Below are 19,857 nucleotides of genomic sequence, written 5' to 3'. Positions count from 1 at the left end.
GGGCCACTTTTGACATTCATCCACCGCATGCCAAAGACTGGAGCGCCAGCAAACACTCCTGAACCTGCCCTGCTATCACCTGAAGCAAGAGGTGGTAACAAGGTGGAATTCAACACTCTATATGCTTCAGAGGATGGAGGAGCAGCAAAAGGCCATTCAAGCCTATAGATCCACCTACGATATAGGCAAAGGAGGGAGAATGCACCTGACTCAAGCGCAGTGAAGAATGATTTCCGTCTTGTGCAAGGTTCTCCAACCCTTCTAACTTGCCACGCGTGAAGTCAGTTCAGACACTGCCAGCTTGAGTCAGGTCATTCCCCTCATCAGTCTTTTGCAGAAGCAGCTGGAGAAATTGAAGGAGGAGCTAAGACGGAGCGATTCCGCTAAGTATATGGGACTTGTGGATGGAGCCCTTAATTTGCTTTGCTAGGATTCAAGGGTGGCCAATCTGTTGAAATCAGAGCACTACATTTTGGCCACCGTGCTCAATCCTAGTTTTAAAGCCTACGTTGTATTTCTCTTTCTGGCAGACACAAGTCTGCAGAGGTTCAAAGACCTTCTGGTGAGAAAATTGTCAACTCAAGCGGAACGTGACCCATCAACAGCTCCCCCTTCATTTTCTCCCGCAACTGGGGCTGCGAGGAAAAGGATAAGATTTCCTAGCCCACCCGCTGGCGGTGATGCAGGGCAGTCAGGAGCGAGTGCTGATATCTGGTCCAGACTGAAGGACCTGCAAACGATTACTGATATATCTACTGTCACTTAATATGATTATGTCACCATTGAAAGAATGGTGGACAATTATATGAGTGACAGCATCCAAGTAGGCATGTCAAAAAGTCCATACGTCCATACTGGCAGGAAAAAGAGGCAATTTGGATGTCCTTGCACGGGCTTTATTTTACCTAAGTTGCCCCCCCTCCAGTGTGTACTCCGAAAGTGTTTAGTGCAGCCAGTAACCTTGTCCGCGATCGGCGTAGGAGGTTACTTCCACAAAATGTGAAGATGATGTTTATAAAAATTAATTATAAATTCCTCTGGGAAGACCTTGACCAGTAATTGCCTCCAGAAAGTACACAGGGACCTGTGTTGGTGGATTCCAGTGGGGACGAATTAATACCCTGTGAGGAGGAAGGAGCATGTACACAGTGAAAGGGGTGAGGAATCGGAGGATGAGAATGAGGTCGACATCTTGCCTCTGTAGAGCCAGTTTGTGCAAGGAGAGATTGATTGCTTCTTTTTTTAGTGGGGGCCCAAACAAACCAGTCATTTCAGCCACAGTCGTGTGGCAGACCCTGTCGCTGAAATGATTGGTTTGTTAAAGTGTGCATGTCCTGTTTATACAACATAAGGGTGGGTGGGAGGGCCCAAGGACAATTCCATCTTGCACCTCTTTTTCTTCTTTGCATCATGTGCTGTTTGGGGACTATTTTTTTTAAGTGCCATCCTGTCTGTAACTGCAGTGCCACTCCTAGATGGGCCAGGTGAGTGTGCCGCACACTTGTGTCGCTTAGCTTAGCCATCCAGCTACCTCATTGCACCTCTGTTACTTCTTTGCATCATGTGCTGTTTTGGGGCCTATTTTTTATATCTGCCATTCTGTCTGACACTGCAGTGCCACTCCTAGATGAGCAGGTGTTTGTGCCGCACACTTGTGTCGTTTAGCTTAGTCATACAGCCACCTCGGTGCAACCTTTTGGCCTAAAAACAATATTGTGAGGTGTGAGGTGTTCAGAATAGACTGGAAATTAGAGATGAGCGCCTGAAATTTTTCGGGTTTTGTGTTTTGGTTTTGGGTTCGGTTCCGCGGCCGTGTTTTGGGTTCGACCGCGTTTTGGCAAAACCTCACCGAATTTTTTTTGTCGGATTCGGGTGTGTTTTGGATTCGGGTGTTTTTTTAAAAAAACACTAAAAAACAGCTTAAATCATAGAATTTGGGGGTCATTTTGATCCCATATTATTATTAACCTCAAAAACCATAATTTCCACTCATTTTCAGTCTATTCTGAATACCTCACACCTCACAATATTATTTTTAGTCCTAAAATTTGCACCAAGGTCGCTGGATGACTAAGCTAAGCGACACTAGTGGCCGACACAAACACCTGGCCCATCTAGGAGTGGCACTGCAGTGTCACGCAGGATGTCCCTTCCAAAAAACCCTCCCCAATCAGCACATGACGCAAAGAAAAAAAGAGGCGCAATGAGGTAGCTGACTGTGTGAGTAAGATAAGCGACCCTAGTGGCCGACACAAACACCGGGCCCATTTAGGAGTGGCACTGCAGTGTCACGCAGGATGTCCCTTCCAAAAAACCCTCCCCAATCAGCACATGACGCAAAGAAAAAAAGAGGCGCAATGAGGTAGCTGACTGTGTGAGTAAGATTAGCGACCCTAGTGGCCGACACAAACACCGGGCCCATTTAGGAGTGGCACTGCAGTGTCACGCAGGATGTCCCTTCCAAAAAACCCTCCCCAATCAGCACATGACGCAAAGAAAAAAAGAGGCGCAATGAGGTAGCTGACTGTGTGAGTAAGATTAGCGACCCTAGTGGCCGACACAAACACCGGGCCCATTTAGGAGTGGCACTGCAGTGTCACGCAGGATGTCCCTTCCAAAAAACCCTCCCCAATCAGCACATGACGCAAAGAAAAAAAGAGGCGCAATGAGGTAGCTGACTGTGTGAGTAAGATTAGCGACCCTAGTGGCCGACACAAACACCGGGCCCATTTAGGAGTGGCACTGCAGTGTCACGCAGGATGTCCCTTCCAAAAAACCCTCCCCAATCAGCACATGACGCAAAGAAAAAAAGAGGCGCAATGAGGTAGCTGACTGTGTGAGTAAGATTAGCGACCCTAGTGGCCGACACAAACACCGGGCCCATTTAGGAGTGGCACTGCAGTGTCACGCAGGATGTCCCTTCCAAAAAACCCTCCCCAATCAGCACATGACGCAAAGAAAAAAAGAGGCGCAATGAGGTAGCTGACTGTGTGAGTAAGATTAGCGACCCTAGTGGCCGACACAAACACCGGGCCCATTTAGGAGTGGCACTGCAGTGTCACGCAGGATGTCCCTTCCAAAAAACCCTCCCCAAACAGCACATGACGCAAAGAAAAATAAAAGAAAAAAGAGGTGCAAGATGGAATTGTCCTTGGGCCCTCCCACCCACCCTTATGTTGTATAAACAAAACAGGACATGCACACTTTAACCAACCCATCATTTCAGTGACAGGGTCTGCCACACGACTGTGACTGATATGACGGGTTGGTTTGGATCCCCCCCAAAAAAGAAGCAATTAATCTCTCCTTGCACAAACTGGCTCTACAGAGGCAAGATGTCCACCTCATCATCACCCTCCGATATATCACCGTGTACATCCCCCTCCTCACAGATTATCAATTCGTCCCCACTGGAATCCACCATCTCAGCTCCCTGTGTACTTTGTGGAGGCAATTGCTGCTGGTCAATGTCTCCGCGGAGGAATTGATTATAATTCATTTTAATGAACATCATCTTCTCCACATTTTCTGGATGTAACCTCGTACGCCGATTGCTGACAAGGTGAGCGGCGGCACTAAACACTCTTTCGGAGTACACACTTGTGGGAGGGCAACTTAGGTAGAATAAAGCCAGTTTGTGCAATGGCCTCCAAATTGCCTCTTTTTCCTGCCAGTATAAGTATGGACTGTGTGACGTGCCTACTTGGATGCGGTCACTCATATAATCCTCCACCATTCTTTCAATGGTGAGAGAATCATATGCAGTGACAGTAGACGACATGTCCGTAATCGTTGTCAGGTCCTTCAGTCCGGACCAGATGTCAGCATCAGCAGTCGCTCCAGACTGCCCTGCATCACCGCCAGCGGGTGGGCTCGGAATTCTGAGCCTTTTCCTCGCACCCCCAGTTGCGGGAGAATGTGAAGGAGGAGATGTTGACAGGTCGCGTTCCGCTTGACTTGACAATTTTCTCACCAGCAGGTCTTTCAACCCCAGCAGACTTGTGTCTGCCGGAAAGAGAGATCCAAGGTAGGCTTTAAATCTAGGATCGAGCACGGTGGCCAAAATGTAGTGCTCTGATTTCAACAGATTGACCACCCGTGAATCCTTGTTAAGCGAATTAAGGGCTCCATCCACAAGTCCCACATGCCTAGCGGAATCGCTCCGTGTTAGCTCCTCCTTCAATGTCTCCAGCTTCTTCTGCAAAAGCCTGATGAGGGGAATGACCTGACTCAGGCTGGCAGTGTCTGAACTGACTTCACGTGTGGCAAGTTCAAAGGGCATCAGAACCTTGCACAACGTTGAAATCATTCTCCACTGCGCTTGAGACAGGTGCATTCCACCTCCTATATCGTGCTCAATTGTATAGGCTTGAATGGCCTTTTGCTGCTCCTCCAACCTCTGAAGCATATAGAGGGTTGAATTCCACCTCGTTACCACTTCTTGCTTCAGATGATGGCAGGGCAGGTTCAGTAGTTTTTGGTGGTGCTCCAGTCTTCTGTACGTGGTGCCTGTACGCCGGAAGTGTCCCGCAATTTTTCTGGCCACCGACAGCATCTCTTGCACGCCCCTGTCATTTTTTAAATAATTCTGCACCACCAAATTCAAGGTATGTGCAAAACATGGGACGTGCTGGAATTTGCCCATATTTAATGCACACACAATATTGCTGGCGTTGTCCGATGCCACAAATCCACAGGAGAGTCCAATTGGGGTAAGCCATTCCGCGATGATCTTCCTCAGTTGCCGTAAGAGGTTTTCAGCTGTGTGCGTATTCTGGAAACCGGTGATACAAAGCGTAGCCTGCCTAGGAAAGAGTTGGCGTTTGCGAGATGCTGCTACTGGTGCCGCCGCTGCTGTTCTTGCGGCGGGAGTCCATACATCTACCCAGTGGGCTGTCACAGTCATATAGTCCTGACCCTGCCCTGCTCCACTTGTCCACATGTCCGTGGTTAAGTGGACATTGGGTACAACTGCATTTTTTAGGACACTGGTGAGTCTTTTTCTGACGTCCGTGTACATTCTCGGTATCGCCTGCCTAGAGAAGTGGAACCTAGATGGTATTTGGTAACGGGGGCACACTGCCTCAATAAATTGTCTAGTTCCCTGTGAACTAACGGCGGATACCGGACGCACGTCTAACACCAACATAGTTGTCAAGGCCTCAGTTATCCGCTTTGCAGCAGGATGACTGCTGTGATATTTCATCTTCCTCGCAAAGGACTGTTGAACAGTCAATTGCTTACTGGAAGTAGTACAAGTGGGCTTACGACTTCCCCTCTGGGATGACCATCGACTCCCAGCAGCAACAACAGCAGCGCCAGCAGCAGTAGGCGTTACACGCAAGGATGCATCGGAGGAATCCCAGGCAGGAGAGGACTCGTCAGAATTGCCAGTGACATTGCCTGCAGGACTATTGGCATTCCTGGGGAAGGAGGAAATTGACACTGAGGGAGTTGGTGGGGTGGTTTGCGTGAGCTTGGTTACAAGAGGAAGGGATTTACTGGTCAGTGGACTGCTTCCGCTGTCACCCAAAGTTTTTGAACTTGTCACTGACTTATTATGAATGCGCTGCAGGTGACGTATAAGGGAGGATGTTCCGAGGTGGTTAACGTCCTTACCCCTACTTATTACAGCTTGACAAAGGGAACACACGGCTTGACACCTGTTGTCCGCATTTCTGTTGAAATAGTTCCACACCGAAGAGCTGATTTTTTTGGTATTTTCACCAGGCATGTCAACGGCCATATTCCTCCCACGGACAACAGGTGTCTCCCCGGGTGCCTGACTTAAACAAACCACCTCACCATCAGAATCCTCCTGGTCAATTTCCTCCCCAGCGCCAGCAACACCCATATCCTCCTCATCCTGGTGTACTTCAACACTGACATCTTCAATCTGACTATCAGGAACTGGACTGCGGGTGCTCCTTCCAGCACTTGCAGGGGGCGTGCAAATGGTGGAAGGCGCATGCTCTTCACGTCCAGTGTTGGGAAGGTCAGGTATCGCAACCGACACAATTGGACTCTCCTTGTGGATTTGGGATTTCGAAGAACGCACAGTTCTTTGCGGTGCTACTGCTTTTGCCAGCTTGAGTCTTTTCATTTTTCTAGCGAGAGGCTGAGTGCCTCCATCCTCATGTGAAGCTGAACCACTAGCCATGAACATAGGCCAGGGCCTCAGCCGTTCCTTGCCACTCCGTGTGGTAAATGGCATATTGGCAAGTTTACGCTTCTCCTCCGACAATTTCATTTTAGGTTTTGGAGTCCTTTTTTTACTGATATTTGGTGTTTTGGATTTGACATGCTCTGTACTATGACATTGGGCATCGGCCTTGGCAGACGACGTTGCTGGCATTTCATCGTCTCGGCCATGACTAGTGGCAGCAGCTTCAGCACGAGGTGGAAGTGGATCTTGATCTTTCCCTAATTTTGGAACCTCAACATTTTTGTTCTCCATATTTTAATAGGCACAACTAAAAGGCACCTCAGGTAAACAATGGAGATGGATGGATACTAGTATACAATTATGGACGGACTGCCGAGTGCCGACACAGAGGTAGCTACAGCCGTGAACTACCGTACTGTGTCTGCTGCTAATATAGACTGGTTGATAAAGAGATGTCGTAGTATGTATGTATGAAGAAGAAAGAAAAAAAAACCACGGTTAGGTGGTATACAATTATGGACGGACTGCCGAGTGCCGACACAGAGGTAGCCACAGCCGTGAACTACCGTACTGTACTGTGTCTGCTGCTAATATAGACTGGTTGATAAAGAGATGTCGTAGTATGTATGTATGAAGAAGAAAGAAAAAAAAACCACGGGTAGGTGGTATACAATTATGGACGGACTGCCGAGTGCCGACACAGAGGTAGCCACAGCCGTGAACTACCGTACTGTACTGTGTCTGCTGCTAATATAGACTGGTTGATAAAGAGATGTAGTAGTATGTATGTATAAAGAAGAAAGAAAAAAAAACCACGGGTAGGTGGTATACAATTATGGACGGACTGCCGAGTGCCGACACAGAGGTAGCCACAGCCGTGAACTACCGTACTGTACTGTGTCTGCTGCTAATATAGACTGGTTGATAAAGAGATGTCGTAGTATGTATGTATGAAGAAGAAAGAAAAAAAAACCACGGTTAGGTGGTATACAATTATGGACGGACTGCCGAGTGCCGACACAGAGGTAGCCACAGCCGTGAACTACCGTACTGTACTGTGTCTGCTGCTAATATAGACTGGTTGATAAAGAGATGTCGTAGTATGTATGTATAAAGAAGAAAGAAAAAAAAACCACGGTTAGGTGGTATACAATTATGGACGGACTGCCGAGTGCCGACACAGAGGTAGCCACAGCCGTGAACTACCGTACTGTACTGTGTCTGCTGCTAATATAGACTGGTTGATAAAGAGATGTCGTAGTATGTATGTATGAAGAAGAAAGAAAAAAAAACCACGGTTAGGTGGTATACAATTATGGACGGACTGCCGAGTGCCGACACAGAGGTAGCCACAGCCGTGAACTACCGTACTGTACTGTGTCTGCTGCTAATATAGACTGGTTGATAAAGAGATGTCGTAGTATGTATGTATAAAGAAGAAAGAAAAAAAAACCACGGTTAGGTGGTATACAATTATGGACGGACTGCCGAGTGCCGACACAGAGGTAGCCACAGCCGTGAACTACCGTACTGTACTGTGTCTGCTGCTAATATAGACTGGTTGATAAAGAGATGTAGTAGTATGTATGTATAACGAAGAAAGAAAAAAAAACCACGGGTAGGTGGTATACAATTATGGATGGACTGCCGAGTGCCGACACAGAGGTAGCTACAGCCGTGAACTACCGTACTGTGTCTGCTGCGACTGGATGATAAATAATGATATAAAAAATATATATATATCACTACTGCAGCCGGACAGGTATATATATTATATAATGACGGACCTGCTGGACACTGTCTGTCAGCAGAATGAGTTTTTTATAGAATAAAAAAAAAAACACCACACAAGTGAAGTCACACGACGAGTGTTTAACTTTTTCAGGCAATCACAATATAGTATACTACTAACTATACTGGTGGTCAGTGTGGTCAGGTCACTGGTCAGTCACACTGGCAGTGGCACTCCTGCAGCAAAAGTGTGCACTGTTTAATTTTAATATAATATGTACTCCTGGCTCCTGCTATAACCTATAACTGGCACTGCAGTGCTCCCCAGTCTCCCCCACAATTATAAGCTGTGTGAGCTGAGCACAGTCAGATATATAATATATACATAGATGATGCAGCACACTGGGCTGAGCAGTGCACACAGATATGGTATGTGACTGTCTTGTACTCCTGGCTCCTGCTATAACCTATAACTGGCACTGCAGTGCTCCCCAGTCTCCCCCACAATTATAAGCTGTGTGAGCTGAGCACAGTCAGATATATAATATATACATAGATGATGCAGGCATGCAGCACACTGGGCTGAGCAGTGCACACAGATATGGTATGTGACTGAGTCACTGTGTGTACCGTTTTTTTCAGGCAGAGAACGGATATATTAAATAAAACAACTGCACTGCTGGTGGTCACTGTGGTCAGTCACTAAACTCTGCACTCTCTTCTACAGTATCAGCCTCAGGTCAATCTCTCTCTCTCTCTCCTAATCTAAATGGAGAGGACGCCAGCCACGTCCTCTCCCTATCAATCTCAATGCACGTGTGAAAATGGCGGCGACGCGCGGCTCCTTATATAGAATCCGAGTCTCGCGATAGAATCCGAGCCTCGCGAGAATCCGACAGCGTCATGATGACGTTCGGGCGCGCTCGGGTTAACCGAGCAAGGCGGGAAGATCCGAGTCGCTCGGACCCGTGAAAAAAAACATGAAGTTCGGGCGGGTTCGGATTCCGAGGAACCGAACCCGCTCATCTCTACTGGAAATGAGTGGAAATTAATGTTATTGAGGTTAATAATACTGTAGGATCCAAATTACCCCCAAATTTTGTGATATTAGTCATGTTAATGTTTTTTTTTCAAAAATCAGATAAGGTGGATAAGTTGCCTCAAAAAAACAAATCAACATCTAATTGTCGTTTATGTAGCACAGGCCTGGTTGGCTACTTTGGACAACTACTCAACTTTATTTTTCTCCAAGGTTTCCATCTCCCCTAATTCTAAAAAAAAAACCCTCACTGCAAATAGAGATGAGTGGTTCACATTACCTGTAATCCGAATGCTACCGAAATTCTGGTATCCGAGTCCATCTGAGCAGAGATACGGGTCTTCCCACCGGACATGAATTCCACTTTATAGGCAAAATGCCATCCTGCCGGCATCGGATTCTCGCGAGTTTTGGATTCTATATAAGGCAACGTGGCCAGGACTCAGCTCCATTTCACTATCAGACATGCTGCTGAATGCTGCGCTGTACTCTTTTATATTGGTTGTGCTGTGTCCAGAGACTCCAGACTCTATAGTGGCTGTGCTCTGTATAATCAAGATGTATAGGGGCACGCTAATGTATGATGTGCCATACTCTATTAGATACGCTCAGTGCCGTTTCTACTGGCTGGCGAGCTGTGTGATCACAGGAGCACCCACCTTGACACCTGCTGGCTGCTATTACCTGCTCCCCCTCCTCCCACCCATAGTACTCTGCTGGGTGGGGGGCGTCCTAACGCAACCACGTCATTTTGTGAAACTCCGCCCAGCGAGCAGAGTACTATGGGTGAGAGGAGGGGGAGTGGGTAACAGCAGTGCTGCCTGGTGCCAATAAGCATTACACCCCTGTCAATGAGCATTACACACCTCTGTGAATGAGCATGATACCTAGAGCATAAAAAACCCTGGCAATGAGCAGTACACATCCCTGGCAATGAGCATCACACCCAGAGCCTGAAATCCCTGTCAACGAGCATTAGACCCCTGACAACGAGCATGACACCAAGCACATGAAACCTCTGGCAACAAGCATTACACTCCTGGCAACGAGCATGGCACCCAGAGCATGAAACCCCTATCTACGAGCATGGAACCCAGAGCTTGAAACCCCTGGCAATGAGCATAGAACCCAGAGCATGAAACCCCTGGCAACAAGCAGGTAATTTCAAATTAATTAGTAGCCTTACTGTATGGCATAATATATTACGGGCATAGTGGTGTGTGTCATAATATGGTGCAGGGGGCATTACTATGTGGAGCTTAATATGGTGGAATTTTTTTCTTTCCTGTGGTGGCCAAGGTCTGGAGCAGGATCAAAAACTGGGGTGTAAGATAGTCTTTTCTTGTGAGGCCATGGGCATTTTAGCATGTGCGATTTGTTCACATGCATCTATAAGCTCTGTGACTCCACACAGTTATCTGCGAATTGTAAAATGGATAACGATCAGTTTGGAGATGAGCAACCAAATACTAGTGCTGCAGCTGCTGCCACCAGTCATGCACCACTTTTCATTTCTGCAATTGCTGTGTGGTAATGTTTCTTAGATGTGTTATAAACTGCTGTGCATTTGTGCCACTGCTCTTAGTAACCAGACAGCTCACTGCAGCCTTTGGCCAATATTGGTGAAAACAAAACTGTGAGATATGAGGTTGTTAATATTGATTGGAAAAGACTGGAAATTATTTTTGTTGAGGTTAACAATACTCCTTTTACAAATGTAAGATACAATAGCATTCTTTTGGCAAGTCTGGATCCAACCTCAATATCACTTGCCTTATAAAAGTTGGTTTCAACAAAGGGCATACCTGATTTTTAAAAAAATCAATATTCCTTCTAAGTAGCTGTGGATTGTGATATCAAGGTGGGAGGATTGGTGGCCCATTTCCTACAATACAATGCCACAATGTACGCAGCTAGGGGAGGGTTATAATGACAGAATTCGCTGCAATCACATTATTAAGCCCCTTGGACAGTTCATTGGTGCCACTCATAGTATTTTCCTTTTTTTTTTTTTTTACTTGAGGGGTTGTGATCCCTTCTCACAGATTTTACCACACCCCTATGGCTGTCTTAACTACCCTGATACAGTTAATTGCACTAATGACAAATAAAGATGTATAGTCCATTAAGGAAAAAATATATGTGGCCGGATACAAATGTTTGCCTGTCCTTCTCGCTCCCTATCTCGCCCGCTGGTGGTATTCTAATGTTACTGCCGACGAGTGTGACAACTTCATTTCAGCTCGCTACCCCTAGCTGAAATGCGTGTAAAGAGACCGTTTGGGCGCCCGAAGGGTCTCTTCACTATCGCGCCCATCACTTTAGTCGGGTTTAGGCGCTTGACATTCCTAAACCAGACTGTAATGAGCACGATCAGCGCGATAATGGGGCACATTTGAATATCGCCCCTCTATCTCCCGTCACTTTACAAAGGAGATAGCGGGTGCAATATTCCGGCCCATGGAGTGCTATAATAAAGTCGTTTTCAATGCTATTTTTTATGCAGTCCAATTTGTGAGTTAACCCATATATGACAAATTGTTATATAGCACAGTGGTTACCAAATGTTTTTGATCATAGTGCCCTAAGAGTATCAGCATTTTTTCAAAGCACCCCTAGGATAAAAGTTTTTTATTGGTACATTTAAAAAAATATTAAAGTAAATTGTGGCTACCTGTCATCCTTACATACCTCCCAACTTGACCAATCCTAGAGGGACAAAATGTCCTGTTCCTAGAGTTCAATTTATGATTGCCATAACCCGTGTTAAAACACCTTTCTTATTGATTAACCTGTTCAGCACAGCGGAGGGCAATCATAAATTAAGAGAGAAGTCCAGGAACAGATGATTTTGTCTCTCCTGGAATGGGTCATGTTGGGAGGTGTGTCCTTAGGTGCAGTTATGTGGTGGTATACAGTTGCGCTTCTGATTGTCCGCATGTTGTATAATTGGGGGGGGGGGGGGGGTAAATTTTTTTGTTTTTTAAAGGGGATCAGATTGTGCGTCCATTGGACACACAGAGCTGATCACGGTGGCCTGTTCCCGCACAGCTTTTTCTGCCGGGGAGGGGGACAGAAAAAGCGGTGCAAAAGGCTGCTTATCGCAGTGTCGCCCTATGATTTTGCCAGCTGGAGCTGGCATTATTATCACAGAGCACACTGCGGTGTTTTTAGCCATTTTTTTTTTTTAGTAAATTCGGCCACATCGCATTTCCCATTATAAGTATGGGGAATGCAATGTGGGTTACTAAAAAAATGACAATTAAAGGGTTTGGAGCAGTTTTTCACTAAAACTGCTCCAAAAGCCCTTTAACACATTTTAGTGATACTAAAATAATGTGAAAAGGGTGTTAAAACAACACCCTTTTTCACATTAATTTAGTAAAAATAATATTAATGAATGTGTCTCTAAGTCTGTATGTATATTGGGGGTCATTCCGAGTTGATCGTAGCTGTGCTAAATTTAGCACAGCTACGATCAATCACACTGACATTCGGGAGGACGCCCAGCATAGGGCTAGTCCGCCAAGCATGTCAGTGCCGCCTCCCCCGCAGAAGTGCAAAGGCATCGCATAGCAGCGATGCCTTTGCACTTCCAGAGTAGCTCCCGACCAGCGCAGCCTGCGTTGGCTGGACCGCTCCCCCTAAATGACGGATTAACGCCGCCATCCATCCCCCTCCCACCCAGCAACCGCCTCTGTCTCAGAGGCGATCGCTAGGCAACGACGGCTGCCATGTGCCGGCGCACTGCGGCGCCGGCACATGCGCAGTTCCGACCCGATCGCTGCGCTGCAACAAACTACAGCAAGCGATCGGGTCGGAATGACCCCCATTGTTTCTATTGCCGCAGAGCAAAAAGAAACAAAAAGAGTTAGACACTTTTTTGGGTCTTTGCTCTGTGGCAATAGAAACAATATGCATACAGACTAGTATAACAATTGACTTTGGGGAGCACCACCACCAACACTATAAATAAACTAGCATTTTGAAATGTACATAGTACCTAATATCTCTTCCATTGTTGGTCTGAAAAACATATATGAAATATTGATTCATCTTTCGATTACACCAGTTGTCAATTCCTACTTGGGATCATACCTCATACTGTAGTTTGCAGCGAACCACTGATATACTATATTACTCTGTCTTTTCTTACATACATATTACTAACCATGTTGTATAAACAACTATAAATGGAACATATTTTATTTATTTTTAAAATTATTAAAACATTTGTATTGTTAAGGTTTGGAGGAATTTTTTTTTAAATTATGTTGGATTTACCGTGAGTTGTATCTTTGAATGTTACTTGGGGTCTTAGATTTATGAATTTAGATTTACTCTCACCGAGAACAATTTTTAAATAAAAATGCATTTGTTCATTGTGTTCTTTTAGTTATTTTTTCTTTTTTCAACAAAACTCCTTCATGTTTACTATTGAAAATGTGATGCATAATAAGAACTTGAAAAATTCCGGGATCCTGACATGGAGTGAAATACCGGCGCTGAGATCCCGACATTGATTGGAATGCCAGCAACGGGATCCCAAATGCCAGAATACCGATCGATGTCTGCTGCTACTCTGTACTGGTAAGCCACAGGAGGAGGGGGGGGGGGTTAGGGTTAGACTGCGGGGGAGGGTTAGGGTTAGACTGCAAAAGGGGAGGGTTTAGGCTGCAGGGAGCGGGGTTTAGGGTTAGGAAACAGCACGGAGGGTTAAGGGTGTGTGGGGGTGGTTAGGGTTAGGGTCAGGCAATGGGTAAGGAGGATTAGGGTTAGGGGGGTTGGGGATTAGGGCTAGTCTACTAACCACCTTGGTGTCGAGATCCTGAACGTCAGGATGCCACTGACAGTATTCTGACTGCCGGCATCCCAATCGCCGGTATCCCAATACATCTCTTTGTAAGTGTCACATATACAGTATAGAAACTTTTCTTAGTATCCCATTTCATGAAAAGGAACACAAACATTTTTGCCTTGTACATATTTCCATAATATAATATTCAGAGTGACTGTGCCCATGTGAGACAAGGAGACCTTACAGCAGGTAACAAGATCTAAGGGGTTGCAAATGAGCCTTTAACTATCCTCTGTCATTTCTTGCCACTCTCCAAATATATCGCCATACACAAATCTCAGCCAATCAGGGCTTATCCATACCCAATGTTCCATACTACTACTTATACCGTCAGGAATTAGTGACTGATGATTATGTCTTCACTTTCCATCACTGTCAGCTTTCTCCTGGCTGTGTCTGAGAAACAGCAGTGAGTCAAAAAATGTGCTCCCTCCTCACTAGAATTATTGTTTAACACAATGTGTTCTGTGTTATAGGCAACACCAGTTCTGGCGGCTGCCAATCATAAAATATGTGGACAAACAGAAGCACAACATTCTACCACCAAATAACTGAACCTAAGGATGACAGGTTGGCACAATTTACTTAATTTAATATGTTTTTCTTAATTTCCCAATAAGACATTTTTGGCCTGAGAGTACTATGAAAAAATGCTGGTACACTAGGTCACGAACCACTAGTTTAACATATAACGTATAGAAGAAAAATGTGCACTGGCTCATTTTTACAGGACATTGTCATTTCTAAATATTTTCAAACTAGGATAGACATATACGGGGGTATCTTATTAGCACTGATGCAATTTCAGCCATTAAAAATAGCAGGATATCACGATTAATGACCGATGGTCACTATCACAGTATCCAATTAGAGGCCGTTTTAAACAGGTGAGATTGGACCCGTGATCTCGCAGTAACACATAGGATCAGGGATAAGTACCCGATCAAAATTGTAAATTGTTGTTAAAACGTATATTATATTTTACCTGAAATCTGGGATTTCTTCCAAAAACACCACTAGGAGAACATCCTCCCGCTGGTAGAAGACTCTAGAACACGCCATTTCAATCTCTATCCTACACCATTGGCTTTCCAGATAATTTCTACTGACCACACACAAGGTCTTACGACTATTGTTAATGGCATCCTGGATGTTATCAATATGGTAGTGTCCAGGCATGAAGTCTCTAGGCTTGAAGCAAAGTTTAAACTTGCGTTGGCCTTGGCCTTCCAAATGTAATAATAGTTCTTTTATGACCCAGTCTTCATCATCTGAGCAGTAAGAGATATATGCATCATATTTGTAAATTCTGTCCTCCTTCTGTAGCTTCCACTGAAACCATACTCGTAACATGTAGTAGAAGTAAAGTATGGACCACTTAAGCTTAACCATCACAAGACTCCCTACTAGGAACAGTAAAGTTAAAACAAATGTTCCAATGAAGAAAAACACAGAGATGTCCGTCCCACAATAGCTGAGATCTTGGCTGACGAAATTAATGTCCTGTGCTGCTCGGTCAAAACAACTGTATGATTGTAGAAAGGGTACCTGTACCTGAGTGTTAAACACAGACCAATTCTGGAACCAATAATTTTCGCAATAACAAGAGAGGGGATTCATATACACATCAAAATATCTTAAGTTGGACAGTGGCTTCAATAAGTTCTTGCTAATATTCCTTAATTTGTTCTGCTTCATCGATAAGTATTCCAGCGAGGTGAAATGATCAAATATATTTTCTGGAAGATCCCTGATTCCATTGTTATCGAGTGCAAGATGTCTTACTTGATTACATTTTGTAATTAATTCTACTGTGGAAATTAAATCTGATCCCTGGTTGGTTTCAGACATATCCAATTCTGTCAAATTTGTCAAAAAGGAAAAAGACACATTTTTAAAAAAGAAGGATGAAATACCTTGAATATACAGTTTTTTAAGGGATTGCAGACCTTGAAATAGTGTTTGTGAAACTTTATCCTTATAACGATATGTCTGGTAGCTTATATCCAAAGTTTCTAACAGCGCAAGCATTTTAAAAGGGCTCCGAGAGTCATCTTCATTGAATGACAACTGGTTTCTACTTATGTTCAAATTTGTGAGTGTTCTCAACCATTTAAATGTATTATTAGAAATTTTATAAATATTGTTAGCTGCTACAGAAAGTCTCTTCAGTGATATTAGGCCTTTCAGACCATATGTTTGTATTGCATTAATTTTGTTTTCTGACAATAAAAGTGTTTCAAGTTTAGTCAATTTGTGAAAAGAGCTGCTCTTAACCAATGAAATGCTATTGCCTTGGAGATCCAAGAACCTCAGGTTCCTTAAATTAATAAAAGTGCTTTCTACAATAGCTACTATTGTACAACTTCTCAGGATAAGGTGGCTTAATTTTCGTAAGCCTGTAAATGCATTTGGGTTGATGTGGGTCAAATAGTTTTTTGATAGGTCCAAGTACCGCAAGCTTATTAATGGACTAAACAAATGATTTTCTAAGTTTGATAGCCTGTTTCTCTCTAGGATCAATGTATGAAGAGCTTCAAGACCAGCCCATGCAGTTCCATGAATTGCCGATATTTTACACTTGTCAAGATATAGGATTTCAAGGTACTTGAAAGACTGAAGATCCATGTTATTCAGTTTCCCTATGGAAGTCGTGGAAAGAATGAGCTGAGTTAGGTTAGTGCACTTCCCTATTTCCTGTAGCTTAGAGTTTGCAACCTTGGAATGTTTGATGTCCAACATCTGTAAGTTTGGTAAAGTCTGGAAAACCTGACAAGCAGTGGACAGCTGATCGTTGAGTGCAGGTTTCATGCTGGACCAGTGAAGTTCTGTCAATTTTGGTAACTTAATTCCCAAAATGAAGGAAATATTTAATGGGTTTTCATCAAAGGTGATCTGTTCTAGATTAGGTACATAAGAAAAAGAGCTAACATTTACAGCAGCCATGTTGTTATTCATCACTCTGAGATTTGTTAGATTGGCCATATAGAGATTGCTAAAATCTAAAATAGAAATTGAGTTATAGCTCAGGTCTAAACAATTCAAGGAGGGAAAAACCATCAAACCTTGTTTATTTTGTAATTCAGATATAAAATTATAGCTCAGGTTAAGTTTGGATAGTTCACCTAAATCTTGAATTGCTTCAGCCACAAGTCTAAAATGTGAAATGTGATTAAGAGACAGATCAAGTTCTTGTAGAGCATTTAGATGGTTTAATGTCATGCTTTGTATTGTGCTTAATTTGTTACTGGCAATGCTAAGAGTTCTCAGGTTTGTCAGATTATTCATGTCCAATTTGTCCAAAGACTGTATTGAATTATGACCGAGGTCCAGAATTTGAAGATTGCTCAGGTTGTAGAAAGCCCCAGATTGAATTGTGCAGATTTTATTTCCACTTAATTTAAGTTCTATGAGATTTGGCATGTGAGAGAAAGCTCCGTCTTTCACTATGACAATGTCATTATGGGAAACATTTAACCACAGTGTTGTACCAGGAAGATATCGAACGGCTTCTCCTAAATTCACAATCCCCTTTTCTATACAGTTGGCATATCTTGTGTTCTCATAGGTTAGAATACACTTTGCATATCCAAAGGCTGCTGTTGGTGGTGCAATGTGTAATATTACCATTAGCAAGACAGTTATCTGTTTGGTTGAGTAGCAGTGATAACTCATGTTAAAGATTTATGGTTTCATCAAGTTGTGCAGAATCTGTATATTGATCTGAAAAATAAACACACACAAAGTTTTGATGGCATTTATAAATCAGTGCATAGTTTGATAGATAAAAAGATTAGGGTTAAATTCCCACCATGACCAACACCTGGAGATGAAGAGTCTGACTACAGTTCCCCCCAAAAAAGCCATTGTTAGAAGTGAACACAACATGTATAAAAATCCAGCACACTGGGACATGAATAAAAGAGAAAAATCACATAAAATGTATTAAAAAAATTAATAAAAATAAATTGCATTTAAGCTTATAACATGGTTTTACAAATAATATCCCACTAATAAAACTACTGGTGGGGTGTATCCTGCATCTCTACAGAGGTGTGGAGGGTTGAATAGCTATTTTGATGACCAGATAGCAAAGGAAAAAGGTACTAATTTCCATTTATCTCACATTATGCATAACTTTGCTATTAAAGGCGAGTAATTCCATTAACAGGTACTGCAGCATTACAAGAATCACCAAAGCCCCAAGATTGAAAATATCAGATTTGCACTATGAAAGCCAAATACATGGAGTATTCTGCTTACATTCCACTGCAAGTCTGTTAGACTGTAAAGTATAACCTTTCTATTCCATTACACACAACTGTAATTTCTGCTACAGTTTTAGGACATTGCCTAATTACAACTAATACAGGTCAATAATATATCTCTCAATCGTCCGGATACCTTTGTGGCTTGAAGATCCAGTAATTCTTCAGGAGCCGACTGTCTGTGTGGAGTCGGTACATCTACGGCAGAAGAGCCGACCGACCCAGAGGAGGAGAGTGACGAATGAACAGTAAGAACTGTCATGTCGCAAACCTTGTGAATGCTTTCCAAAACATTTGTATTTATAATGGGAAAATGTATTTGCCCTTACCCAGGGGAGGCAGCCCTTATTTCATAGTAGAGAAGGATTTACTCTATAGGGTTGTCAAAGAACGGGGAAAGAAAGTTGAGCAGTTTCTAGTTCCACGGGTGCATCAGCCTCTGGTCCTTGAAGCTGCCCATTCACAGTTGTGGGGTGACATTTGGGGGAGGAGAAAATTCTGCAGAGGGAACAGCAGCGGTTTTTCTGTCCGGGAATCCAGGCGTTGGTAGCAAAGTACTGTCAGGAGTGTCCCATCTGCCATCGTACCGCACCAAAGCCCCAGTACAGAGCTCCCCTCATCCCTCTTCTGGTAATCTCCATTCCCTTTGAAAGGATTGGGATGGATATTGTGGGGCCGGTGTAAAAATCAGAAAGGGGACATCAGTATATATTTGTCCTCCATGATTATGCCACACGATACCCTGAAGCCATCCCTCTACGAAATATGAAGACAGCAACCATTGCCAAAGAACTATTTCTGATCTTCACCTGCCTGGGCATACCCAAGGAGGTCCTCTCTGACTAGGGTACCCCCTTTATGTCCCGACTGATAAGCAACTGAAATCTGGTGTTGGGGTTTAAAAAGATTCGCACCTCAGTGTATCATCTCCAGACCGAAGGTTGTGGAGCGTTTTAACCGCACACTCAAGCAGATGCTCAGGAGGGCAGTCGTCCAGGACAAAAGGGATTGGGACCAGATCCTACCTTTTCTGATATTTGCCATCCGAGAGGTTCACCAGTCCTCTACAGGCTTCAGCCCCTTTGAGCTGTTGTACGGCAGACAGCTCCGGGGAATCCTGGACCTCCTAAAGGTGGGATGGGAACAACAGACATCCCCGGAGCCAAATGTAGTACAGTTCATCCACCAGCTCTACGGGCGGTTCCAGCAGATAGCTACGTTGGTCAGGGACCATATGACTCAGGCCTAGTCTAGACAGAAACATCATTATGACGTCCCGGCTGAGAAACAGAGTTTTAACCCTGGGGACAAGGTCTTGGTCCTGGTACCCACAGTGGAGGGCAAGATGTATGCCCATTGGCAAGGGCCATATACAGTGCTCGAGGCTGTGGGGCCAGTGACTTATCATGTGAGCCAACCGGGAAAGCGGAAGCCTACACAGATCTATCATATTAATCTGCTGAAGCCTTGGAAGGAAAGCTCAGAGACAGCAACTGCAAGAGTGGCCAAGATCTCCTCATGTGTGGTCCCAATTGATAGATTTCTTGATGAGGTCAAGATGCGCCAAGCTGATGACATGGTCAGGAGAAATTTAGATGTCTTTTCAGCGATTCCAGGGAGGACTAAGATCATCAAGCATGACATCGCTACTCCTCCGGGGGTAGTGGTCAATCTGCGGACGTACCGGATACCCGAGGCAAAGAGGGATACAGTACGCAAGGAAGTGGAGGACATGTTACGCCTGGGGGCAGAGCCGGCCATAGCTATAGGCAAACTAGGCAATTGCCTAGGGCAT

General features: G+C 44.3%; 1 protein-coding gene across 1 annotated transcript in view; it reads right to left on the bottom strand.

The window, feature by feature from the left end:
• LOC134966224 (toll-like receptor 13) overlaps window positions 1-17,512 on the bottom strand; it is a 59,064-nt gene extending 41,552 nt beyond the window's left edge. The window contains exon 1 of the mRNA XM_063942791.1: window positions 14,780-17,512. Coding sequence (XP_063798861.1) covers window positions 14,780-17,469 — 2,690 coding nt within the window. The 5' untranslated portion in view covers window positions 17,470-17,512. The remainder of the gene's footprint in view (window positions 1-14,779) is intronic.
• Between the last annotated feature and the right edge of the window lie 2,345 nt (window positions 17,513-19,857).

Source organism: Pseudophryne corroboree, chromosome 10, assembly GCF_028390025.1.
Source record: "Pseudophryne corroboree isolate aPseCor3 chromosome 10, aPseCor3.hap2, whole genome shotgun sequence".
In the NCBI taxonomy this organism is placed as follows: Eukaryota; Metazoa; Chordata; class Amphibia; order Anura; family Myobatrachidae; genus Pseudophryne; species Pseudophryne corroboree.
This window is presented reverse-complemented; position numbering and strand designations above follow the sequence as displayed.